The 27,066-nt window shown below is 39.5% G+C and overlaps 1 protein-coding gene across 1 annotated transcript in view; it reads left to right on the plus strand.

The window, feature by feature from the left end:
- The first annotated feature begins 221 nt into the window (after positions 1 to 221).
- MEP1A (meprin A subunit alpha) overlaps positions 222 to 27,066 on the plus strand; it is a 34,879-nt gene continuing 8,034 nt past the window's right edge. Inside the window, exons 1-13 of the mRNA XM_068559193.1 lie at positions 222 to 290; positions 376 to 400; positions 493 to 543; positions 3,929 to 3,969; positions 4,479 to 4,554; positions 9,819 to 9,936; positions 12,257 to 12,432; positions 16,620 to 16,841; positions 17,596 to 17,745; positions 21,123 to 21,338; positions 22,837 to 23,310; positions 24,490 to 24,663; positions 25,627 to 25,927. Coding sequence (XP_068415294.1) covers positions 222 to 290; positions 376 to 400; positions 493 to 543; positions 3,929 to 3,969; positions 4,479 to 4,554; positions 9,819 to 9,936; positions 12,257 to 12,432; positions 16,620 to 16,841; positions 17,596 to 17,745; positions 21,123 to 21,338; positions 22,837 to 23,310; positions 24,490 to 24,663; positions 25,627 to 25,927 — 2,093 coding nt within the window. The remainder of the gene's footprint in view (positions 291 to 375; positions 401 to 492; positions 544 to 3,928; positions 3,970 to 4,478; positions 4,555 to 9,818; positions 9,937 to 12,256; positions 12,433 to 16,619; positions 16,842 to 17,595; positions 17,746 to 21,122; positions 21,339 to 22,836; positions 23,311 to 24,489; positions 24,664 to 25,626; positions 25,928 to 27,066) is intronic.

Raw genomic sequence — 27,066 nt, forward strand, 5'->3', positions numbered from 1 at the left:
CTTATCTCAATATTAACTTTTTCAAACTTTTCCCTGGTCTCTGGAACCTGAGCTTTTCTGTTAAACTTAGTATCTGTCCTCAAACGGGGCAAAGACATTTTCTTTGACGACTTCAATGCTACAGAACATATGTAAGGGTCAAAGTTTCTAATATGACAGCCAGAGCAAGGTCCAAGTACTTATCACAAGGCGTCTTTGCTAAAATCTGTTCACTTGCAAAAATGATTTGGACGAGATCTGCTTGCATTCTCTCTTTCATCTTGTTTTTTGCCCACACAACAGCTGTATCGGTAAGTAAGTTCTGCTCTTCATGGTATTTAGAAATATTCATTGTAGTATATGTTATCCATTTACTGTATCTTTATTTCTTTTCAGATTAAGCATCTTTCTAAAGGAAATGGTAAGGACTAATTGAAATGCATAGAGTGTTTTCTGAACTTTCTCTCTTTTGTTCAACAAGACTGGTAACAATTTTTCCCCCACTTTTAACAGTACATGATGGAGAGTTTGATGAACAGAAGGATATTTCAGAAATCAATTTAGGTGGGTGTAATTTCTGCCATCATTAATGCCTTTAAATAATTTAAAATCCTGTGATAGTTGCTGAAAATCTCTTAACCTTCATAATATGGTATTGGGTAACTTTAGGAGAGAACTGTTCATTCGTGCCTCATTAGAATTTGCAGAGTTTCTGAAAATGGAAACATGGAACGAGAATAATGGTTAGACCAAATTTTCTAGAACTAGTGAGTGCTCAGTGGATCTAGAAATATATAACAAGATTTTTGTTGGTAAAAAATTTATTCTTCCAGTTTTCATTTTGAAAAAAAGAAGGGAAAATGGATGATTATTTTGCTTGCTAAAGAAAAATGTAAGGAATATGCCTTTGGTTATATTTAGTGGGGAAAAAACCCCAGTCCCTTTACTGGCCCATCATATTCACTAACAACTGTTTGCTTGGGACTTGGAGAAGAGTGTAAAGTGTCTCTGTTTCGACATCTTGTCCACAAAAACATTCCTTGAAGAAATCCATTGGTCTCATCCATTACTGAGAGGAGAGAGATGCCAAGTAATCGTCTCTCTTTTCTCTCTCATCCTGTCTCTAAAATGAGGGAGAAGCCGCGACATTCTGGGTATCTTTGGTTAGAAGTGGTGGGAAACAGAGGTTCCATATTCATGATCATAAGTACCTTATAGTTTACAAAAGCTTTCATATCCAATTGCATATTTATTTGTCAAATTCTGTAATGGGGTGAGAGCTATTTTCATTTTGCAGGAAGGAACAGGAGGCTCCTTTGGGTCAAGTTGACTCACCCAAGATCACAGATGGCAGTGGTAGAGCTCACCTCCAGGTCTTTTGACTCATAGCTTAATAACTCAGTCCTATATGAAGAATGTAAAACTAAAAAATCCCATACCTTAGGGGTAAATTCCTCTGGCTTTGTCCCATTTACAGGGAAGCCAGTCTAGGTGATATTTAGTTGGAAAACCTTGAGAATGACTGCAGGGGCAAAGTAGAAATCACTGAGGAAAGTAAATGGGTGAATGGGTCTCAAGACTTCAGAGCCAGGCATCAAACGATCTCTCTTTAAAGTCAGGCAGTCAAGGTGTCTGTAATTCAGAGGATCTGCTGTATCTTAAAGGTCCTGAGGCAGGAAAGCCTTGAGGTTTTAGAGCAGTGCTTCTCAAACTTTAGCATCAGAATCCCCCAGAGGATTCAACACCAATGAGATTAGATTTATTTCCCACCTATTAAGGCTGCTCTAAACCATCAGGGCTTTCCTGCCTCAGGATGTTTCTATTTGCTGTTGCCTCTGCCTTCAATTCCCTTCCTTCACTCCCCACTCCACTAGATTTCTGCTTAAATGCCACCTCCTCAGGCAGGCCTTCCCTGACCACCATTTATGAATATCAACCCTCCTTCACCTCAGCACTCTTCTCCTTCTTACTCCGTTTCATGGGGTTTTTTTTTCAATTATGCTTTTCACCATCAGCCATACTTTACATTTATTTATTTCTTTGTATCCCCTTCCTCTCCAATCAAGAATGTCATCTCCCTGAGTGCTTTGCTTTGTTCTCCGCTATATCCCCAGCATCTAGAACAATGCGTAGGACACATTAGGCACTTAATAAGTATATGCTACATGAACAAACTGGGTAGTGAACAGGCTGGGGCTTGCTTTCAATGGATCTGTACTTCTTCGTGAAATTCTCCTACTGCACTCTCTCACTCCTCTGTGACCCCGTCCATGCTGACCAGCCCTTGAGGCCAAGGTCCCAGTAGGCTTCTTCACATTGTTCTGGAAGAGCCCTTCCCTCATCCAGGCCAGGGGTCAAGAAATGCATAATTTTGCTCAGGACCAGCCTAGGCAAGAGTATGGATGGACCAGCCCATAGCAGCCCTACTGAAAAGGCAATTCAAAACCTGGGTCCTGCTGCCTGTGAGGCTGTGGCATCACTGCTGTTTGTTGTTGTTTAATTGTGCTGTTATTCGACTAGGTTAGGGTCCTGAGGTTAAGCAAATCTAGGAAATATGTGAGAGAGGAAGGGAGTGATGCAGGGGCAGCCTTAGTTAGTCATTAACAAGCACAACCAGGAAGCCTCCTCATAATAACACCTCCACGGTGTCATTACAGAGCCTGAACCCAGCTCCTGAATGAGCTGTAAGCTTTGCCAAATGAGATCCCTGTTTCCATGTGAGGTTGTGGTGATTGCCCTCTAGTTTGATTTTCCAGCTGTAAATCAGGGGCTGTTCTCAGAATGAAGTATGATCTGATGATTCTGTCTGAAGTAGTCTGTGTTTTCAAGGGAAGGCTGCTTGTCAAACTTTAGGGCTGTAATAAGAAGTGACATTCTTTTAATGCCCATAGTTTTCCCACCAGGATCTTCCCTTTTAAGGATCTTACTTTCAGAAACACTCTGAGGCCAATGCCATCAGGGAGAAAGTATATTCTGCTAAGGTCCTGACAGCAGATGTTTGGAGCTATGGTTTTGAATGGATCTACCCATATTTGCCAGGTCTTCTTTATTATCAGGGCAGCACCCTGAGCTTGGCTTTGGAGGGCACCATTGTTTTTTCACGGGGAAGAGCAAAATCAACCCATTTAGCTAGGGTGGGGAAGAAGGATAGTACAATAGCAGAAAGGACCCTGGATGGGAAGTCGGAAATTCTATAGCTCACTCAGCTGCTGACCACCTGGTACCTCATTCCCTGTCTCAGGAAGTCCCATTTCAACCCCCAAAGTGTGAGAGCTTTGAAGTCAATGACCAAAAAGATTCCTTCTAACTTGTCTCTTACTTTTCAAGATTCTTGGACAAGATTTCTTTTCTTTTTTTATTGAAATATAGTTGATTTACACCATAATATTAGTTTCAGGTGTACAACAGAGTGATTCAATATTTTCAGATATACTCCATTTATAGTTATTATAAAATATTGACTATATTCTCTGTGATGTATAATATATCCTTGTAGTTTATTTATTTTATACATCGTAGTTTGTACCTCTTAATCTTCTACCCCTACCTTGCCCTTCCCAACCCCCTTCCCTATTGCCACTGGTAACCACTAGTTTGTTCTCTATATCTATTTCTGTTTTGTTATATTCACTCATTTGTTTTATTTTTTAGATTCCACATATAAGTGATAGCATAGAGTACTTCTCTCTCTGTCTGACTTATTGCACTAAGCATAATGCCCTCTAGGTTTCTTGTTCCAAAAATGACAATAGAGAATGTGACAATATCTGATATTTATTGCCTATTTACATTTGTTCAATTAGAAGAAATTTTTGCATTGTTTCAAAAAAGTTTCACCACATAAAGATTAACAACTAAAGACTTAGAATAGAATAGATTCATTTTATTTTGAGAGATGCCTTTTAGTAAGTCTCATTCAAATATTTCTTTTTTTAAAATCCATGTCTAGATGCAGGCTTGGACCTCTTTCAAGGGGACATTTTTCTACCGGTGAGTATCTGCTAGGGACACAATAACATTCCCCCCAGGACTGGCTGTGTCATAGGATGGTGAGCTTCTTCTGCTCTGTGTCTAGCCACTGAGATGAAAGAATCTCATCTATAATCTGTACCCACAAAGACTTCCACAGTGGTTGCTGGTAAACAAAAACAGATGAAAACATTAGCAAACAGTACAAAAGAGTCTATAATTATTAAATTGCTTGTCCATCCAATTTTCCTAATAAGTGAAGCATGAGAGAGAAGGAAATCCACCACCATATTGAAAGTGGCTATTTCAGTTTTGAGGAATTGTAGGTCTCCTTTATTGGGTTCTTAAAATTTTCTCTGGAATTTTCTAAAATGTCTATAATGAACTTCTATTGTTTTTACAATATAATCAGAAGACAAATTGACTAAACTGTTTGAATTGTGTGACAGATTGTTCGTGGTGTGAGAGTTTAGAGAAGGGGGAAGCCAAGGAGACCAGCTGTCCAGTCACCTTTGCCTTTGTTTCTGCAGAATTCCAGAAATGGCCTGAGAGACCCCAACACCAGGTGGAAGTTCCCCATCCCTTACATCCTGGCCGACAGTCTGGGTAATATTAATTGTTCTTCATTAGGAGCTTTGAGTTGAATTCTTCTCTCTCACCTCTCCTCCTGATCATCAGCTTCAGACTTTGAGTAACTGCCAACGTATAAGAGGGTTTCTAAGCTCTGACAGTTCTTTATCTCACGGTATGGGAGGCATGACATTACATCTGAACCCATGCTGCGTAACCAGTCTGAGATACAGAGTATCAAATAATGATTTTTAAAATGCAGAGCACACTAACATGTTAATCAGACCAGGAGCAACACAAAGAACAAAAATGAAATATAATTTGACATCATAGCAATGAAAAATGTGCACTTGCGATAACAGTTTGTTTAGGTGAATCTAAATATGGTACCAGGATACTAGTTTCAACATGTTGATTTCTTCCCTTTCTGTTGCAAGACAAACATGTCACACTTTTGAGAAACAGAAAAGACTATATTTCATATGTTCATTGTCCTTGTTCCTCTGGATTAAAATTTTCTATTCTTTTCTCTCTCTTAATATAAAGGACTGAAATCAGTTGCATTTTGTTCATTGTTGAAAGTAGTAATTGGTGGAAATAAATAAATCTTAGAAGCCACGCGTGGACACTGGCTGACATCAAGCCGCTGACTGACAGCTCAGCGGCCACCATGATGCAATGCCGGTCTGGGAGGCCCATCCTCTGTGGCTGGGGAAGATTCAAGAGGAGAGGGGAAGCTAGGACAACGTTGCTCAGTCTTAATGAGCTGCTGCGCTGCTCCCCTTCTCAGGAGACATAGATTATGTTTCAAGAATTTTCCATCGCTCTTTATCAGTGCTGCCTCCCATGCCTTTTCTGGAGAAAAGCTACATAGTAACAAGTGCTGTTGTTCTCAGTTATTTTATGGAAAATTGAGCTGAGTTGTTTTTCCCCAGTGTTTGACGGTGCACTTGGAAATTCAAGGAGCATCCTTATTTACTGGGACATGATTTAAGAAACGTTAATTTTAAAATGGATTTTCTTCCCCATGACGATTTTTCTTCCTATTTGTCTCACCTGTGCCACCACCTTCCCATTAAGACACAGACGTACTTACTGAATCTCTTACGTGCCAAATTCAGCTACTCAAGGTGTGTCCCCTGGTCACACCTTGAGTAGCAAGGTCTCCTTAGCTGCAAGGTAGGTGACAGATGAATAGACAGCAAAACTGAAGACAGGTGGCCTGAAATAAGGTAGCAGCTGTGAGGATAGAGTGGTGGCTCTCAGGTAACATCACATGAGAATCACCTTCAAGTTAAAAAAGGAGTTCAGGTGCCTGGGCTCATACCATTGCAAAAAGCAAAACATTCTAATTAGAGTTTGACACTTGTATAAATTCCTCTATTAAAGTTAAATTTACGTAGCGTGAAATACACAAACCAGGCTTTTGAGAAATGCATAGACTTATGCAACCCACACTTCCAATACTCTGGAAAGTTCCCCTGTGCTCTTTTCCAGCCAATCCCCACCTCCACTCCCCAAGAGACAACTACCATTCTAATTTTTTCCCCTATAGATTTGTTTTACCTGATTTACAACTGATTTGCAGATAACTGGAATCTCATAGTACGTCCTCTTTTGTATCTGGCTTATTATGCTTACTATGTTTAAATTTTTCTGTATTGTGGTGGGCCGGTAGTTAATTCTTTTTCATTACTCAGTAGTATTCCTTTGTCTGAATATATTGCAACTGTGTATCCATTTTTCTGTTGATGGATGTGGGGCTGTTTCAAGTTTGGAGTCTATTGTGAAGAAAGCTGCTGTGATCATTCTTGTACAAGTCTGCGTGGATATGTGCTTTTTATTTATCTTGGGTAAATGTCTAGGAATAGCATTGCTTGATCCTATGGTAAATATATGTTTAACTTTATAGGATAATGCCAAACAGTCTTTCAAATTGGCTGTGACATTTTTCGTTCTCACCAGCAATATCTGTGTCCCATTTGCCCCACCTTATCACTAACATAGGTGGAGTTAATCTTTTTAATTGTTGCCATTCTAGTGGCTGTGAAATGGGATCTCACTGTGATTTTGAGTTTCCCTAATGACTAATAATATTTAGCACATTTTCATGTGCTATTAACTATTTACGTATCTTTTTTTATGAAGTGTCTGTCCAACTCTTTCATGATTTTTAAAATTATATTGTTGGTCTTTTCATTATTTGTAGAACTTTATATATTATAGATAAATTATGTCAGGTATATATGATGAATATTTTCTCCCAGTCTGTGACTTGCCTTCTTTTTTAAAAGCAGTGTATTGATTTTCTTAATCCTTTCAGAGAACCAACTTTTGACTTGTTAATTTTCTCTTGCTTCTCTACTCTTTATTTTCTTGCCTTCTGCTCTTGTCTTTATAATTTCCTTTCTTCTACTTTTTTCGGGTTTAATTTGACCTTCTATTTTTACATCTAAGGTGGAAATTTGTATCATATTTTTAAATCTTCATTTTCCTAATAAAATACAATGCTATAATATGACATCTAAAGCTATAAATTTTATTTGAAGCACTGTTTTTACTACTTTCCTCATATTTTGATATGTTGTATCTTTATTCAAATTTAGTTTAGATATTTGCTAATTTCTGTTGTGATTTTTTAAAACCATGGGTCAATTAAAAGTGTGTTTTAAATTTTCCATATATTTGGAATTTTTCTAGATATTCTATTATTGATTTCCAGTTTATTTTTTTGAGGTCAGAGAACCAGTTCCCTAAGATTTCAATCTTTTGAAATTTACTGAGATATGTTTTGTGATCTATTTTATGATCTAGCTTGGTGATATTCCATGTGCACTTGAAAAGAACCTATATTCTACAGTTTTAGGTCATATTAGCCTATCAGTGTCAAATAGGTCAAGGTGATTGTTGGTATTGTTCAAATATTTATATATTTATATTTATAAATATTTATATTAAGCCGTGCTCTCATGTACAAAGTTGTATCAATGGGAATCTTAACCAATGACATTTCCTTCTTTCAAGAATAAACTCTCCTTCAGTTTCTGCCCATTTTAGGCATTTTCCAGTGCCTAAAGAGTTTCCTTTCAAAGAGTTTCCTTTCTTAATTTTTCCTAAAGTTTATAATTGTTATCTGTGGGAGGGTTAGTCAGATTCAAGTTCCTCCCCTATTATCAGAATGAAAAACTCTCTCAAAAGATTCTTTTTTAAAAAAAATTATTTATTTTTATTGAAGTATAGTTGATTTACAATGTTGTGTTAGTCTCAGTTGTACAGAAAAGTGATTTCATTATATATATATATGTAAAAAGAATCTTTTTCAGATTCTTTTCCCATATAGGTTATTACAAAATATTGAGTATAGTTCCCTGTGCTATACACTAGGTCCTTGTTGTTTATCTATTTTTATATACAGTAGTGTGTATATGTTACTCCCAAATTTCTAATTTATTCCTTCCCCCCACTTTTCCCCTCTCAAAGGATTCTTAAACCAAATATAGTTAGCTTTCCTATGCTAATCCTCCAATATGTAGTCATTGGTATCTGAAATTAACTCTTCTCATATTATTTGATCCAGGGATAAAAAGGACTAGTGGTTTTCAAAACTAGCATGATTGTTCAAGACAGATCCATGTAAAACCTACCATGTCAGGGCAGAGTAAAGAACTGGGAACTAGGAAACAATGAGGCAAAAGATAAGGTCCTTTCTCTCAGTGTCCTAAGGAGAGGAAACCACCTACATAAAGACAACACACAAAACATCAAGTGTGGTTTTCAGAAGACATGCACTCAGGGTTGGCTTTATGGTGAAGAAGGAGACTTCAAGTGGACTTTATTTCCATCTTTTTCTTTTGAATGATGTCAGGACAGTTTTTACAAAATTATTACAGAGTTGCTTAATTCCCCTTTCACAACCTACTCAGACGTAGGGAAGGCAGAAGAGATGTGATTTTTAAATCAACCACTCTCAGTGTTTCCACTATTTGGCTTGAAGATAACAAAAGCGACACAATCTTATAGAAAGTGTGACTTTCATTATAATCAAACTTTTTCCTTATTCTTTCGTAACAACCAAGCTGTCTTAGGTACATATCTTCAAATTATAGATGTTTCTCAGTAAAAATAGGTAAAAGTCCGTGAACATTGTCCAATAGTTTTAATGCATGCTCTTGCTGTTGTTGTGTGTGCTGTTTCCACAATTAACTTACTAATTATTCCAATGACTTTCTTTAATGACCTTAATATGATTTTATGACATCTGAGTGGTGGAGTCTCCAACTCAGTAGTTTATTAAATAAGGGCCAGAAAAATATGAGATAAGTATGTGGTAAACTGCCAAGAATTATAAACTCTTTGAGAGAATGCCAAAAATCAAATGTGCAAGAATATAATTTAATTTTATAGAACTTAGCTTAAGTTGTAACTTAGAGACCTACCTCCAGCAAGTTGATGGGATTAAAAACCACACACACACACACACACACACACACACACACACACGGTAAGAAACAATCTCCTTTCCTTTGGAGTATCTTTCTCTCCCACCCATCCTTGTCTTATGCAATACCAACGTATGTACACGTGCAGATTAGGCAAAAGGAATGACATTTGATCTTTGGTCACTGATCCACAAAGTTTACTAATAGGCATCTATAGGTCCATAAGGCTTCTGCTGCTTTGGTTCCAAACTTGGGTTACAGAAATCTTTTCTAAGGCTGCCTGCAGAGCTGCCTGTCTAGGCTTGCCATCTCTTGGGGGTCCTACAGGGAAGCAGCATAAATATTACACGTACTTCTTATGCTTTCAGAAGCCATAAACCTCTGTAAGCTCTGCTCTCTTCCTCTAGCAAGAGGGGGTGTCTTTTTAGATTGGGAGAAGGAACCCCTTTCTCAATGCTCTCCAAAGTACTTTATCCAGAAGACAGAAATGGCTTGAATCACTTCTGTCTTGTGCTCTGCCATGTGGCTCTCCTGAGGGAAGGTATTCAGAACTTCTGCTTAAATGGGGGATAAGAAAAGGGAGAAAGTGGGGAAGTTATGGTTTTGTTCAGCCACACATACGTAAGTGTATTCTTATTTTGTAGATATATACATTATGTATTTAACATATGCACTTAGTGTTTATATCCACAAATAATTTGTCAGTTTTAGTTTTCAAGGAATCTATTTACTATATAAAAAAAAAATCTGTCATGGACCCCAGTGGATTTCATGTGGTGGCATGATTTTCTATGTTTATAGGTTATATATATTATCCAAGAGCTAGCTAAGGCTCATTGATATTTTTATTGATTTCTGCAGCACTGAATGCCAAAGGAGCTATTCTCTATGCCTTTGAAATGTTCCGCCTCAAGTCCTGTGTGGATTTCAAGCCCTATGAAGGAGAGAGCTCATACATCATCTTTCAGAAGTTTGATGGGTTAGTATGAAATTTTACAGAGTGTGAAAATCACATGTCCTTTGATTATAAAAAGTGACACATCTCTTTCAAAGGCTAAAAGAAGAAATTGGAAAGAAACCAAAAGCAAAATCAAATCTTTCACTGTGAATTTTTTAAAGTGGCATCACATTTTTAATGTGCTCTGTAGAGAATGAAGTGTTTGGATACCTCAGGGAACCAGGGAGACTCTTCTCAGTTCTTTTCCTGGATTGACGTTATGTTTTAAATTACAGTCCTTTTTTTTTTTAAAGTCAGGTTTATTAAAGTATAAAATGCATCCTTTAGATGGCACTGTTTTAAATTATAGTACTCTGATGGCTGGACCTCTTTGAAAAGTTCTAGATGTAGATTTGCTTTTCAGAGTTACTTATTTCTAAGAAGAAATAAATGGTATATCAAGAAAGAAGACCTTTGTCTTCAGCGGTGTTTATGTCAACCAGTCTGAGGTAGATGAAATTGGGAAGCAAAGCCACCATCTGCCGTGACTCTGTAGGTCTGTGTCTTCAAGGCCCAGCTGGAGGTATCTCTTCACACTGCAGTTCCCAACATGGCCTCTAGGTGTTGCCTGGATTTGGTCATCTAGTTCTGAAGGTGGGGATTTTGTTAATCATGGTTGGATAACAGACATAAAGAAGGAAGTTAGCACATGCTTTAGCTTCTCGAGAAGAGTCTTAGACCTCAAAAGGTGTAAGCTTGGCAAGTAGGGGTGGTGGAGTAATAACAAGTGAATAGTTCTAGTATGCTATGGTGACTGCAGAAGTAGGACCTCTAACATAGTGTGAAGTGAAGCATCAGGAAGAACCAAGCTGAGTGTCAGAGAGATGAAGAAAGGAGAAGGATGTAGAGGCAGAGGAAAGGGAAGGACAAATGGGAGGTGGAAAGAGAGGGAAAACCCGAATTCGGGGAACTCTTATTGCCTGTGGTTGGGAGATGTCTCTATTACATTTAAGTTAGGGGAGAGGAAAAGGGAGGAAGAGGGTCCAGGAAAGGGGCTGGCCCAAAGTGCCCCAAACCCTTCAGGATCCTGATCCTCTGAAGCTGGAGGTTAACTGGACTCTTTCAGAAGGACAAGGTCAAAGATTTACAGAGTGGTGGAGTTATGGTATTTTGCAACTTACACCTTTCTTCTGGGGAGGGATGTTAAAAAAAAAGATAAATAATAAACGCTTCCTCTGGATTGTGGATATTTTGCAGAGTAAAGTCTGAACTGGTAATAAAATGCTACCATCAGGGAAGGTGATAATGGTGATGTTTGCACAACTCAGTACATTAACTAAAGATCATTGAATTGTACACTTAAGATTGGTGAATTTTAGGGTATGTAAATTATACCTTAATAAAGTTGTTAGACAATAACTAAGATCCATCTTGGAGTAGAAATCAAGCCTATTAGCATTTGAACTTATATGATGTTAGCAATCTTGGGAAAACAATGGCAGGTAATTTAATGTGATTGTCACCAAGGAAATCACAATTCACTGGTAACATTTAAACTATTGTCAAATCTCTTATTCTGTTGAGCGTTGGTTAAGGTATAGATCCTTGTTGAGGTGGAAAATCAGATTTATGAGAAAAGACAAAAATAATTGGGAAAAAGAGGGAAAGAGGCTGCACACGAGGAATTTAGAGTATCTGCTAGCAGTTCCTGAGTCCACTATTTTCTGAGGGAATTTATGGGTCCTTCTTGCCTGGAGTCCTTCGGACATAAGTTAGGCCACCTGCTGTGTGTTGTTATAATGCTGCAGATTGGGTAATACCCCAAGAAATGAACTTGATTAACTTGCATTTTTAATGAGGTTCTTTTTTGTGATCATAAAATATATGCCTGCTCATTATAGGAAATTTGAAAAGTCATGAAAATGTAAAGGAGAAGATGTAAATCAACCACAGCCACTGCTCAGAGACAGCTTTGTGGTATAAAAGCAATAGTGCTGCTCTTTGGAATGCCCCATGGGTTTGTGAAGGTGAAGAAAAATGCCAATTTTCACTTCTTTTTACCTGATGCATTATTAGGATTGATTTGCCTCTGAGTATGTAGGCATACTTTTATAATGGCCTATCACTTTAAAAAATGGCCACTTTTATAATGGCCTATCACTTTTAAAGCCTGCATAATGTTCTCTCCAGGGAATGTTGCTTTTTTCACCAGTGTCCTATGTTGATGAGAATGCTATTAATAGTTTCTTTTTGAAATCAAACCTAACTTTCTTCAAACCTAACCTAATTTGTGTTTTGGAATCCTATGAATTACAGCTGCTTAAGAATTCTCTAGAAGAAAATTTCTTTCTTCTCTTTAAAGGTGCTGGTCTGAGGTTGGCAACCGACACGTAGGACAGAACCTTTCCATTGGCCAAGGATGTGACTATAAGGCCATCATTGAACATGAGATCCTGCATGCTCTGGGGTTCTACCATGAGCAGTCAAGGACAGACCGGGATGATTATGTGAACATCTGGTGGGATGAAATTCTTCCAGGTGTGTATGAACCCAAGGTGCTATTATCTTTATCACTTGCTCAGCCCAACCCTGGGATGACCAGGCCAAACCTATGCGTGAATGGGAGCTTCAGTTTCTCCAGAAGGAACACAAAATATGACCTCTCCTGTAGACTGTGCTCATCTGATCACAACTGATCCCATATAAGTGTCTCAGGGAAAGGTGAATGGTGGTTAACTAAATGTAGGGTTAACTGATAATCAAAAGCTCTTGCTTTGTTTCAGTGTTTTTGTTGAAAATCTATCTAAAATTCTATTCTCCTTTCTTAGTGAGTAAAATGAATTAGGTCTCTGAGGATGTCAGGGTCCTTTTTCTGCATGTGAAATCTCGTGTAGCTCTAGAAAACTACATGAGGTTTAGTTGACTGTATGATAATCCTAAGACATACTCCAGAATTTTTTTGGTGCTTTACCAAATCAACAATAGGTGTTTAAAAACAAAACAACAACTACAGCAAAAAACAAAACAAAACAAAACCACCTTTTATCTGAATTTGCACTCCCAATTGTGTTAATTCTAGCTAAAAGTTTTTCTGATTAATCAAAATGTACAAGTCTTTTCTTTCTCCTTTCTAAGCACCTCTTTCCTTCTGCCCCCAGCCCATAAAGGATAACACAGTAAAGGATAACACAGTTTTATTTCACATATTATTATGCAGTTATTCTAACAATTCTGCTGAAAATGTTATAACTCAGTTTCCCAATGGGTAGGGTAAAAAATTCCATGCTGTGTTTCTGAAAACACCTAGTTTTTTTTGAAAGATTCTTTTGATTTTAAAGTTTTTATTGAATTTGTTACAATATTGCTTCTGTTTTATGTTTTGGTTTTTTTGGCCGCGAGGCATGTGGGATCTTAGCTCCCTGACCAGGGATCAAACCTGCACCCCCTGCATTGGAAGGTGAAATCTTAACCACAGGACCACCAGGGAAGTCCCAACACCTTGTTTTTGATTAGGAATTAGTTCAGGAAGCGGAAAAGCATTATTTTTGGCAGTGATAGCTTAATGAAACTTTAATGTATTGGAAGTGCCTTAACTATGACCACACATGGTTTTCATGAAGCAAATCATTGCCTTGTAATTATCTGTTTCATTTAGATCCCAATTTAACATATGAGTTCACAGATGGCAGTGCATCTCTAATAATTTTAGGGACTTGGAAGAACTGGCCATACTTTAAAATTAAATATCAGTCTCCAAAAGACTTCTGCCAGAACCAGCTCATTTTGGAGTAAGCTGTAACCATGGATCTCACAGGGGGCAGGGGTTCAGATGGCTAATCCTATCAAAATCACCTCTGGGGTTTCTCAATCTGTGTCCCTCCTGGCACCTCCTAGTCTGATATTTCATGAATGTAGAGTACTGGTGGGAGGAGGGGAAACTATGTGGTTTGTAAAAGCCTAATCTGTTACCAGGATTGGACCCACACATATACTCCCACCCATCCTACCATTCAACCACTGAGCTAGAGGCCAAGTAATATTCTTCTTTGTCCCCCGGTACAATCTAGAGAAGTTCTAGAGAGTGTTCACCCAAGTATGAAATAATAGATCAAAAACAGCATATTTGTCTCCCAGGGGTAATTGCCTTATATCTGGGTCTGTGTAGATGCGACAGGAGAGTGCAGATCAAAGGACCGAATCTCTGCTTGTGAGGCCCCGGACACCATTAGACTTCGTCTGTATTTGCTAGAGGCCTGAATTTCTTACTTTCTCTTATATGCTTAACTCTGATGAAAATGACATGAGGAAGCAGAAAACATTCACCTTTTTAAGTCTTGAAGAACACAATGCTCGGTGCTTTTAAGATAGTTTTAGACCATATGAGGTCCCCTTTCTCTGAGGGAGCCTGCACACTTACAAGGATAATTTGCAGACATGCTCCGCTTTGGGTTGAGCATAAATGACTCACCATGTTTGCTCATTTCCTGTCTGTGTTTTCATTAGGTGTAATTTCATATATCTAAACTGCTTGCAATCACTGGAGAACTCTTCTCAAATGAGACATCAAATCTAATTTAGATCATAAGCAAGGACAGTATTATTGCTCCGGGTAATTTATGACTTTATTGCATCTCATCTTCAGTTGATGGTAATCTTATTATTTAACCTAGGAAGATACTCTATTGGCAATATAGTTCTCTCCCCAAATCCATCCCTGTTTCTGAAGTCAGAATTGTGTTTTCTGGATCTGTTTCCTTTTATTAAGCAAAACACTTCTGAGGTCTAGCAGGGGTCTACAAACTATAGTCTGTGGGCCATATCTGTTTCCTTTTGTAAATAAAGCTTTATTGGAACATAGCCATGGCCGTTTGTTTACATACTGCCTATGGCTGGTTTTGTGCTATAACAGCAGAGTTGAGTAGTTGTGACAGAGGCCATACATCTTGCAAAGCCAAAAGTATTTTGTATCTGACCCTTTACACAAAAGGTTTGCCCATGAGCTCTGGTTTACAAGATCACTTCCTCTTCAAGCTCTCGGTTGTGAGTTCCCTGAAGGACCATGCCTGTCCTAGTCACTGCCAGGGGCCACCACCCACCTAGCGCAGCTCCCAGTAAATAGTAGGCATGACAAAAATGTGTTGAGTTAAATTTTAAAATGTATTAAAAACACTTATTTGGTAAAGCATTCTGATAAGTATCCTTGGATAATAAAGAATAAAACAATCTATTCTAACCTGATGATTTTATTGCAAGTTAAGGAAAACAGCCAGTGAATTGAAAGTGCATTGCTTAAGATACCACTGAGAGTCACCAGGAGATCCCAGACCCACGCCCACGGCCTCACACCACCTTGATGCTTTTTATAATTTTACCCCCTTAACGGCCATCCTAGGACCACGTGCTCTGGAAGGAATGACTTTCCTCCTTTCCTGTTTGGGTTATTTACTTCTTGCAGTTCTGTCCCACCCTTTGAAAATGCTTCGATCCCTCTTGGATTAAGTCCCCATAAAACCCCTGGGAGTTGGGAGGATGTAACATCAGTATTGTCGTTTTATAGTTAAAACAAGTTTTGATCAAAGGGGTTCATGGGCTTTTCCAAAAGTGTCTGGGGACCACTGCCAGGCTGTACCACACTTCTCCAATCCTGAGTGTACCTGAGTTGAAGTCTTTGAAAGTTGGTCACATTTTCTTCTAATTATTAAAAACAGTTGGATGGGAAGCTAGAAAGGGAGAAGGAGATGATGAAGGTGAGAAGTTTTGACTGGGAGAGTTATGAGTATTCTCATTCAGTTTTTCTATCACTCCCTAAGAAGGGAATTAAAAACCTGTGAACTTCCCATTATTGCAGCTGAACCAGTAAATTCCTGATGGCTGCTGGATTAAAAGAGTATCTGGGTGGTTTCTCATTTCAGCATTTCACATTCTCTTACTTATGCTAATCTCATTTAAAATATTTTCATTTTCTATTTTGAAAGGAAAGTCAGTTTTCTTCCTATTTTGTTTTTCTCACCATGGGGCAATTTCTAGAACAGGAGAGTGTGAGCCTTGATTGACAGGATGCCACTTTCTCGCCAGCTGCTAAACTTTCCTTCTGCCCCTTAGATTTCTTTTTTCCTAAATTGTTGGCGAGCTGGCCAGGTACAGCTCTTGGTGGATGAGGTACTTGGCTGTTAGCAAGATGAATCAATCCTGAATATTTTCCTGAATTCAAAAATTCCTTTGCCTACCATGAGGAATACCTGCCTCCACTTTGATATCTTATCTTCTCTTTCTTAAAGCCTCATACATACACACACATATTTATTTATTTATTTACATGTATAAAAATGAATCTTTGATTTAAATATACATTTAATAACATGCATTGTACATTTGCATTACATTTACATTATAATATATGTATATATTATGCACATATTTAATAATATGTATATATTTATTATTAATTATAACATGTATTTTAATATCCATTATAATAATTGTGTGTACTATTATATAATATATTAGTACATTACAATGTTATTAGTAAAAATTAATATATATTAATTTTATATACATTGTGCAAATTATAAAATATGTTAAATATGTGTATATATTTAAATCAAAGATGCATTATTCTGCCTCCCCCACCCCTTGTTTTGGTCTCTGCTTGAGTATGTAGTCAAAGAGGGCAGGATGGGGAAATGACATGACTGATCAGGGCCTGTGGATTCCCTCCCTGACAGGTTATAAGCACAACTTTAACACCTACGATGACAGCGTCGTCACAGACCTCAACACACCCTATGATTACGAGTCTTTGATGCACTACGAGCCTTTCTCATTTAACAAGAATGCTAGTCTCCCCACCATCACAGCCAAGATCCCTGAGTTTAACTCCATCATTGGGCAGCGCCTGGATTTCAGTGCTATCGATCTGGAGAGGCTGAACCGAATGTACAACTGCAGTGAGTACCTCTGGGTCTGAGGACTGGGTAAACCCCCTGACCTTACGGGTTTCCTGTACATTTTCCTTTGTGTTAATTTTGTTAATCTGTCCATTTCATTAAGGACATTAGTTTCCCTATCCTTAGAAAAAATTGTAACACCTACCTCACAAGATGGTTATGAAAATCAATTATGTGTTTGTGTTCTGTAAAGTGAAAATATTGGACCAATGTAAGGAGCTGGAATTGTCCAACTCCTTCAGCTTCCCTTTGAAGGGTGCATCCTTATGTAAAGCCCAAGATAGTTATAGGCTTGAAAGTATTTTGTATCTTAAATTCTTTGTCCAGGTTAGTGGTTCCTGGAGTCCTCTAATGCTCAGAGATGGGATGTTTTCTAAAATGGCCCCACTGGTCTTCAGAGACACATTCTTTAATCCTGTTCAATATGTATGTAGAGAAGATCTACTAAGAACAAAGCCCAGCATAATAGGTACCTTATTCTTGATCTAAAGGAGTCGATGGTTGGCATTTACAGAAAAGCATGATGGTAAGCCTTTTTATACTTTGACTCTGTGAAGTGTGTAGGGCTGCATCTGTGTTGGCAGTTTCTGCTATCTAATGCATGACGGTAGGATTTACAATTGAGAAAAATCAAGACAACGAAAGGCTCATTCATGATCTTGCTAAACAATGACATCTTAGTAGCCTAAGTCATTAGGTATTTGACATGAGAGGCCTTAAATTTTTAACCAGGTGACAAACATATCATTTGCAGCCACAACTCACACCCTTTTGGACCACTGTGATTTTGAGAAGGCAAACATTTGTGGGATGATTCAGAGTACCAGAAATGATGCTGGCTGGGTCCATGAGGACAGCACTCAGCCTGGACAAGCGGATCACACCTTGGTGGGACAATGCACAGGTCAGTGAAGGCAGCAAGGAAGTACATTGAGGAGGTTCACCAGGTTCAAGGGGAAATGGCAGCCAGCATGTTTGGCCTCAGTTGGAAGGCTAGTTATCAAACCTGGAACTCTGAATAAGGACAAAAACCATTTCTCATATCCTTATTATTAACGCAATAAAAAGCATCCAGGTTCTGGGCATGCAAAAGAAGGGTTCATTTAAGCGATGACAAAACTGATACAGACATAATGGTTGATATGACTTTGTACTTGTTGGTTATCTAGTTTATATATAGTGTGTGTAACACAGGAAACTCTACTCAATATTTTGTAATAACCTATAAGGGAAAAGAGTCTGAAAAAGAATATCTATATCTCTATATATATCTGTATGTCTATCTATCTATCTGAATCACTGTGCTGTATACCTAAAACTAACACGACACTGTAAATCAACTATACTTCGATAAAAATTTTTTTTAATTTTAAAAAATATATGACTCTGTGGGACTTCCCTGGTGGTGCTGTGGTTAGGAATCAGCCTGCCAATGCAGGGGACACGGATTCGATCCCTGGTCTGGGAAAATCCCACATGGCGCGGAGCAACTAAGCCCGTGTGCCACAACTACTGAGCTTGTGCTCTAGAGCCCACAAGCCACAACTACTGAGCCCGCGTGCCACAACTACTGAAGCCTGCGTGTGTAGACCCCTTGCTCCTCAACAAGAGGGGCCACTGCAATGAGAAGCCTGCACACTGTAACAAAGAATAGCCCCCACTCGCCACAACTAGAGAAAGCCTGCAGGCAGCAACAAAGACCCAGTGCAGCCAAATACGTATATATATATGACTTTGTAAAGTAGGGCAATGTCTCTAACAGCAGTGTCCTCCAGTGGAACTACAGTGCACACCACATATGTAGTGTAAAATTTTCTAACAGTCACATAAAAAAGAAACAAGGGAAATTCTCTTTAGTAATATACTTAACCCCATATATCCAAAATCTTAACATTTCAATGTGCAATCAATGTAAAAACTATTAATGAGATACTTCACACTTATTTACAGTAGGTATTTGAAATCTGGTGTGTGTTTTATCCTTACAGCGCATCTCACTTTGGACTGGCCACAGTTCAAGTACTCAATCGCCATATATGTTTGGTAGCTGCCATATTGGAGAACAGCTTCAGATAGTTCCTGTACATGGTTTGTGCAGTGAAAAAGCCATAAAGTCAGGAGAGACCCGGGTTTAAAATCTGGCTCCACCACTTGCTAATGGTGACCCCAGGTAGTTGTTTTTGTTGTTGTTGCTGTTTAAGTCTTTTGGCTTTTTGTAAGCCTCTCTGACCATCAAGCTATTGATCCTTCACAGCGAGCATGTAAGGAGATAATGCATATAGAATCTTCAAAGGCAGACCAGCAGCCTTACTCCCTACTTTTTCCCCCCATCGTCCCTTTCTCTCCAGAGGTTCTATTTATTTTTCAATTTCTATCTTAACACCCTTTTATTACGTGCTTGTCATTGAAATTGTACCAACCCTATTTGGAAGCAGGTGAGGTTATAGATTATAATAGCCTTTTAAAGACTGGACTATCATCAAGTCCCTTAGTCCATGCCTGTGTGAGAGTTGCTAGGAGTTCCTTCACAGAAGAGACCCAGCTTATCACCCAGATGCCAGGCCACCAGGGTGAATGTCAGAGGTTATCAACAATTGCCACTCTTCCTCGCGCCTTGGCAAAGGGCAAAAGTCTCTGTTACACATCAGATTATTAAACACGTAATCTCCAGTTTCCAAAGGGTGATCTACGCCTGAAGTTCTCTTTAAATTTCCATCATAGCCTCTAATCTAATCTCTCCCGTGGGCTTGCTGCTAGGCTAACGTGCAAGTTCCAGCTAAACAGAAAGGTGATCTCCGTGTGAGAGGAGTCTGTTGAAAGAATATTCTAGCATTTCAGTAGGAAAGGAAAGGACCACAGCCCAGAGAAGTAACTAGAAAAGCTTTCTCGGGTTAACTTGACCAGCCATTATGCTTCTTCCACAGGAGGCACATAATGGGACAGCGTTTCCTCTGCTAGAGAGCACTGCCTTATTCAGGTAGATGCATAGACTCAAAGAACTCGAAGGATGGAAGCCACTTCCCACTTGAATCCCAGAGAGATGAATGAATACCCAGTTAGTGGCAGCTCTAGGGCAAGAATTCAGGTCTCCTGACTCCTCAGTTTGAGTTATTGGACTCGCACTTCATACTTCTGAACTCACCTGGTGGAATTCCTGAGCAAGGATCACCAGGAGACCTTCTTAGCCCTGTGAGCTATTGTTTACCTTAACCCAAGCCCTCAGCAATTCACGGCACAAAAGTCTAAGGCTAGTAAGGTAAAGTATTGAGAAGAACATACCGGCGAATATAATTTACCCTGATGATATATTAAAGGCATTATGGTATTTTTCAGCTTTGTGGAAAGCTTATTTAAACATCCTTGCTCATGCCCCATATGTGAGGCAGGGTGAGGCAGGGACTCATATTGTCAAAGTACCTGGAACTGTAGATGCTCACTTCATATTTACTTGATGAAATGTTTTGAGTGGAGCATTTGGTAAGAGGTTGAGTATTGGAGTAAGTTTAGATGACTTCTTTATATGCAAGAATTGTTCATTGCCCTTGACTTTGAAAAAGTGTGCTGGTTTTCCAAGTGATGTATTTGTTTAGCCACCTGCTTGTTTTGGGGGAGAGAATTTTGAGATACGTGAGTTGGGCAAACCCAGCCTCTGGCATAAATGTAGACCCTTTATCCCCTCTTTCTTAGTGTTCTTCCAAGGCTTTCTTTACATTCAGGAGAAATCCTCAGTTGGTCCCTAATATGCCTTGAATGCCCCTTCTTAGGACACAGTAAAGGTGATTCTTTACTATTGATAGTACACCCAGTTATTAGGCTACAAAAGGGTGAAACTGAACCCTTCTCATTGTGAATATTTAAAATCCAATTCCTAAAACTTTGAATCCCACAGTTTCTTATACAGCTGGGTGGCCAGCTCTTTTCCTTGGAATGAATCTCTAAACAACGAAGTTAATGAAGAAAATGGAATTCATCTCACAGACACTAAATTCCATAAACTTTGCTTAAAGCCTGTATTTCATTAAGTCAGAGGTGTACATTTCACAACCTTGGGAACAAAGGCAATCAAAGGAGGCAGTGGAGAGCTGTGACTTTGACCAGCAATTCTGTCCATGGAGACAGACAGAATATTTACTGACAAACAACCTTTTTATTTTCCCCAGAAGAGTTCTAGCCTTTGTTGCCTGGACGATGGCTGTTGCTCACTGTTTCACTTTGCCTGGGCTGAGGGCACCCTGGGGTATTTGTGGCCAGAGATGGGACTTTAGGGTTCTCTCTCCATAGGTGCCGGCTACTTCATGTACTTCAATACCAGCTTGGGGATAGCAGAGGAGGCAGCCCTGTTGGAGTCTCGGATTCTTTACCCAAAGAGGAAGCAGCAATGCCTGCAGTTTTTCTATAAAATGACAGGAAGTCCTTCAGACAGACTCATCGTCTGGGTCAAGAGGGATGACAGTACGGGCAACATTCGCAAGCTGGTCAAGGTGAAGACCTTTCAAGGTATTTAAAGGCATCCTGCGAGGACTGATTGGGCTTCATATTGGGGATTGTGCTGTTTCTCCTCCTTCCCCTCCCTCTCCCTTTTCACTCTCCTCCCGCTCGTCATTCTTCCCACTCTTCCTCCTCTGTCTCCTCTTCCTTCCTTTCCTCCACCTCCCTTCTGCCTCTTTGAAATGCATAATGCCTGGCATGTTTTAACCACTCAATGGATGTTTTAACCATTCAGAAATTGCTGGTTCAGGTGAGGTTGACATATACTATTGTAAGAGGCCAATCAGGGAAAGAAAAAAGAAGGCCAATCAGAATATAAAAATCTAGTTTTCACTAGAGCTTTGGAGAAAGCCAGAATAGAGAAAATTGGTGATTCAAAGGTGGAGACTGGAAGGTAAAAGGGAAGCGGGAATTGATGCTGCTGGAGAGAAGTGGTTAAATAGTGGACCATAAGTGTTTCTGCATCTGTTTCAGCAAACTGAACGATACCATTATTTAATACACTGAGGTAACTTGAAACCTACTTGTGAAGTTGGTGGCAAGCAAGCGACTTGTATACATTAACTTCACTAAAATCACTTATATATTCCTTAGTGATGCTTTATGTATTTCTATAAGAAGATCATGAAAACCTTAAAATGCTAAGGTAGTTAGTTGGTTGTGAGAGTAATCTGGCTGAAAATCAAGATCCAGGGTTATAAAAGCTAAGTACTTACATTCTTTTATTGTGGTGGCGGTTCGTTCATAAATAGAAGAGGAGAGACATGTTTTTCTAGTTTTCCATTCAACAAAGAATTTCTCAATTAAAATGAGATAAAGGAAGCATTCTTTGTGTACTTCTAGAAGAAGTTGCTGTTCTTGAAGGGTTGAGGCTTCCTTAGTAAAGGCTACTCAGAAGAATGGGGGCCCAAATTGTCTCTACCCAGGTCACTCTGTGGGTAGAGAATGCTACAAATAATGGTTTTGAGGGGTTCACTTTTCTGGCTGAAATTTACAGAGCATCTTTATCAAATAGAGGGATGACAGCTAGGTGCCGTTTAAGAGTTGAGAATTTGCTGTGTTACCAAGGACTGTAAATATGGACATATGAAATTGCCATTGTTAGACTTTTGACTTATCAAAGGTCTGTTTTATATGGTTCAGCCCAATACTTGCGCATTCAGTGCTAACATTAAGGGGGTGGGGTGCATTTATACCAACAAGCCCATGGGAAAGCCCAGAACCTGCAGAATGGAATAATAATGGAAAACAGATTCATGATTAAGACTTTTATGATAAATCAGAGTGTGTCTTTTTTTTTTTTTTTCTTTTTTAGCTATTTTCCCATACTAGATATGTGACTTTGGAAAAGTTCCTTAACAAGTTTATAGCAGTTCTTCTCTCCTGTGTTTGTTGTGAAGATTACATGAGATCGTTCATGTAAAGCACCTGCCACAGTACGAGGCTCCAAGTAAGTGCTCCAGAAATGTTGGTCACAGTTGTCACCAATTTTATTCTCTGTCCTCAGGAGATTTTGACCAAAATTGGAAAATTGCCCATGTTACACTAAGAGAGGAAAAGAAGTTTCGCTACCTTTTCCAGGGCACAAAGGGTGACCCCCAGAACTCGAGTGGGGGAATTTACCTGGATGACATCACTTTGACAGAAACCCCATGCCCCACAGGGGTTTGGACGGTCCGGAAATTCTCTCAAGTCCTGCAGAACACGGTTAAAGGGGACAAGCTTCAGAGCCCTCGATTCTACAATTCAGAGGGCTACGGTTTGGGGTTGACCTTGTACCCTCATGGCAGAACGGGCTCCGAGAGCTCTGGGTACTTGGGACTTGCCTTTCACCTGTGCAGTGGAGAGAATGATGCTGTCCTGGGGTGGCCAGTGGAGAACAGACAGGTGATAATGACAATACTTGACCAGGAACCCGATGTCAGGAAGAGAATGTCCTCCAGCATGGTGTTCACTACCTCCAAGTCCCAGACATCTACAGGTAGGTGGCTAGAAGACCCGCCCCTCCACCTGGAAGGGCCAACAGACACAGTTCTCATCTGTATAGGAGAGATTAACTTTCCCCTCACATTTCCTCCTTGGGCACATCTACAGCAATGTCATGTTGGAGCATTAAATTAAAATGTTCTTGTTTCTTTCTTCTTTCATTGAAGTGTAGTTGATTTACAATGTTGTGTTAGTTTCTGGTGTACAGAAAAGTGATTCAGATATACATATATATTCTTTTTCGTATTCTTTTCCATTATGGTTTATTACAGGCTATTGAATACAGTTCCTTGTGCCATTCAGTAGGACTTTGTTGTTTATCTATTTTATATACAGTAGTTTGCATCTGCTGATCCCAAACTCCTAATTTATCCCTCCCATCCCCTTTCCGCTTTGGTAACCAGAAGTTTGTTTTCTATGTAAGTGAAAATTTTCAGCGTCATCTTATCTCTCTCTCTTTCCTGAATTCATCCATCAAGCATCTAAGTAAGGGCTTGCAAGGTGCCAAGCTCTGTGCCAGCTCCTTAGAATACAAGCAAACTGGGCAGTTCCTGCCTCACTGAGCTCAGTCCGAGAAGACAGATCCAGGTAATCATTTATCAAATACTCAGAATTTGCGAGTCTCTGTGCAGAACTAATGCACTGAGTCCTAAAATATTACTCATTGTCAGTATGTCAGTATGAATAAAGGAATGGGCAAACTGTTTTTTTTTCAAAAGAAGAGACTTAAAACTTAAAAGGAAGAAGCTATAGCTCTCTCTTCCCCTTCATTGAGAAGTCACTCAGTAGTGGACAGTGGCCCTCCACAGGGCTGGTTCTCTGCTCCACCCCCCTCCCAATTCTCAGTTTTAATTGTCCTGGAAAGAGTAAATAACCTGATTTTTTTCCAACACATTTTTTCTGATTAACAAAGCTCTTATGGGTAAACAACAAGGTCCTACTGTACAGCACAGAGAACTGCATTCAATATCCTATGATAAACCGTAATGGAAAAGAATAGTAAAAAAAATGTATATATACATATAACGGAATCACTTTGCTGTACAGCAGAAATTAACACATTGTAAATCAACTATACTTCAATTTAAAAAAAGCTGTCTATACTCATTAAAGACAAATGGAAAGTGAAAAGTAAAGCGATAACATGATTTTTCTGTAACCTGTAACTTTGCAGCAATAAATGGCTCCGTCATCTGGGACAGGCCGTCTGTCACGGGGTCCTATGACAACAACTGTGCCTGTTTTAGAAGCATCGACTGGGGCTGGGATGCTATCATCTCCCACCAAATGCTGAAAAGGAGGAGTTTTCTTAAAAATGACGACCTTATAATGTTTGTGGACTTTGAAGGTATTTTGCTGGTTTTCCTAAATAAATAATGCTATGTTCTGGGTGTTCTATTGACTTTACATGGATTTTTTTAAAGCATCTCATGGAAGGTGGGGATCTTTTGGGGGAACTAGGTTAAAAAAAAAAAAAGATGTGCTCTAAGAGAACCACATTTTACTCTTTTATTCAAAGACTCCCATCTTGATTTTAACTGTCCTGGGGAGAAACTAAAATTTTAGTGTCACCTTTTTGTATAACTTATCAAATGTGACAGTTTTCTGACTTCAATTTAGTTTCAATCAGTCTATCCATACTCACTTTATGCTTCTCTTCTCAAGTTAAATAAATAAAAGCGTGATTGGACTACTTTAAACATAAACATAGCAAAAAAAGAATGAAATCTTGCCATGTGCAACAACATGGATGGACCTGAGGGGCATTATGCTTCGTGAAATAAGTCAGATAGATAAAGACAAATACTGTATGTTTTTGCTTACATGTGGAATCTGAAAAACAAAGCAAATGAACAAATAAAACAGACTCACAGATACAGAGAACAAACTAGTGGTTACCAGAGGGGAAAGGGGTAGGGGTAGGGACAAAACAGGGGCAGGGGATTAAGAGGTACAAACTACTATGTATGAAATAAGTTATGACGATGTAATGTACAGCACAGGGAATATAGTCAATATTTTATAATAACTTTGTATGAAGTGTAATCTATAAAAATGTCAAACAACTATTTATACACCTTAAAACTAATATAATATTTTAAGTCAACTATACTTCAATAAAAAATAATCAATCTATAAAATAGCTGGCATTATGAAAATCCGCTGGATTCAACGCCACTTTTCTATGTCACTAAAGGTGACGACCAAGAAGGGTAGAGGCAGCCCAGGGAGCTTTCTCCAGGAGTGGAAGTGAATTATTGTCAGATTTAATCATATATCTTCCTCACCACCCTTTGTCTCTTTCCTCGAGATATCACCCACCTTAACCAGACTGAAGTTCACATTAAAGACAGCAGGCTGATCCCCCAAAGCCTCGTTCTCCAAGGCCAGGAGCAGCCGGCTTCAGAAGAAGGTTCGGGAAAGGCCTCCTTAGAGAAAGCCCTACTGGGCGGCCTGGACCAGGGGCAGCGCAGCCGACAGAAGCGGTCGGTGGACAACGCGGGCCCCATGGAGGACCACAACTGGCCACAGTACTTCAGAGACCCATGTGACCCGAACCCTTGTCAAAACGAAGGCATCTGTGTGAACGTGAAGGGGATGGCGAGCTGCAGGTAGGCTCTGTGGCCTGGGGCGGCAGGTGTGGGTCGGCAGAGGGGAGCCCTATGTCTGCTTACCCTGCTAAAAGGCACAGTTCTCAGGTCAGGGCATCCACGCCATCAGATGGTCAACCGTGTCGGTCCTTGACTCCACAAAGCCGTGCCTGGAATCAGAGGGCAGAGCAGGGGTCCTGCCAGAGCAGAAGAGCCCCAAATCTCCTGTCTCTGCACGTGTATCCCTTTGCTACCTCTGGGACATTGTCAACAGCATCTTGAATGTTGTTGGGATTTTGAACTCCACTGCAGGGCTCAAAAATGACCCAGAGCTTTTTATTCTTTTTTTTAATATCTATTTATTTATATATTTATTTGGTTGTACCGGGTCTTAGTTGTGGGAGGTGGGTTCCTTAGTTGAAGCTTGCAGACTCCTTAGTTATGGCATGCGAACTCTTAGTGGCATGCATGTGGGATCTAGTTCCCTGACCAGGGATCAAACCTGGGCCCCCTGGGATCTAGTGGCATGCATGTGGGCCCAAACCTGGGCCCCCTGCAATGGGAGCGTGGAGTCTTATCCACTGCACCACCAGGGAAGTCCCGACCCAGAGCTTACAGCATCAAGGCTCCACCACAGGGACTCAGGACCAAGCTTAAACCTTCCCTGACTGTAAATGTTATTACTGCTATTAATTATTATTTCTATTGTCCATTAGTTCAATTGTACTATTATCATATTTACGTTTTCAATAATAAGAAGAAGAATATCTGATATTTGGGGGCTGCTTGCTACGTGTCACGTGCTCCCCCGAGCAGTACGCATTCATGATCTAAATTATTCCTCACAGCCACCCTGTGACATAAAGGCCCTTCTTATCCCCGTTTAGGGCATAAGAAATTCGAAGCTTAGAGCAGTAAGTAATTTGTCTGAAATTACCCAGATAGTAAATGCTGGAGCTTAGACTTGCAATCCAGGTCTGTCTGTCTGCACGGTTTGCTATATTTAATAGTTCTTTTTATAATGTGTGTTATTCACATAAAATATTTCATAAAAGGATGTATGTGATGACAGAAGCCTCAGTTTCATTTGATAGAATAGTAGCAGATGTGGGAGCCGGTCTGCTTGGCTCAAAACATCTACATTTCTTCTCAGCTCTTTC

The sequence above is a fragment of the Eschrichtius robustus genome, chromosome 12 (assembly GCF_028021215.1).
Source record: "Eschrichtius robustus isolate mEscRob2 chromosome 12, mEscRob2.pri, whole genome shotgun sequence".
Lineage (NCBI taxonomy): Eukaryota > Metazoa > Chordata > Mammalia > Artiodactyla > Eschrichtiidae > Eschrichtius > Eschrichtius robustus.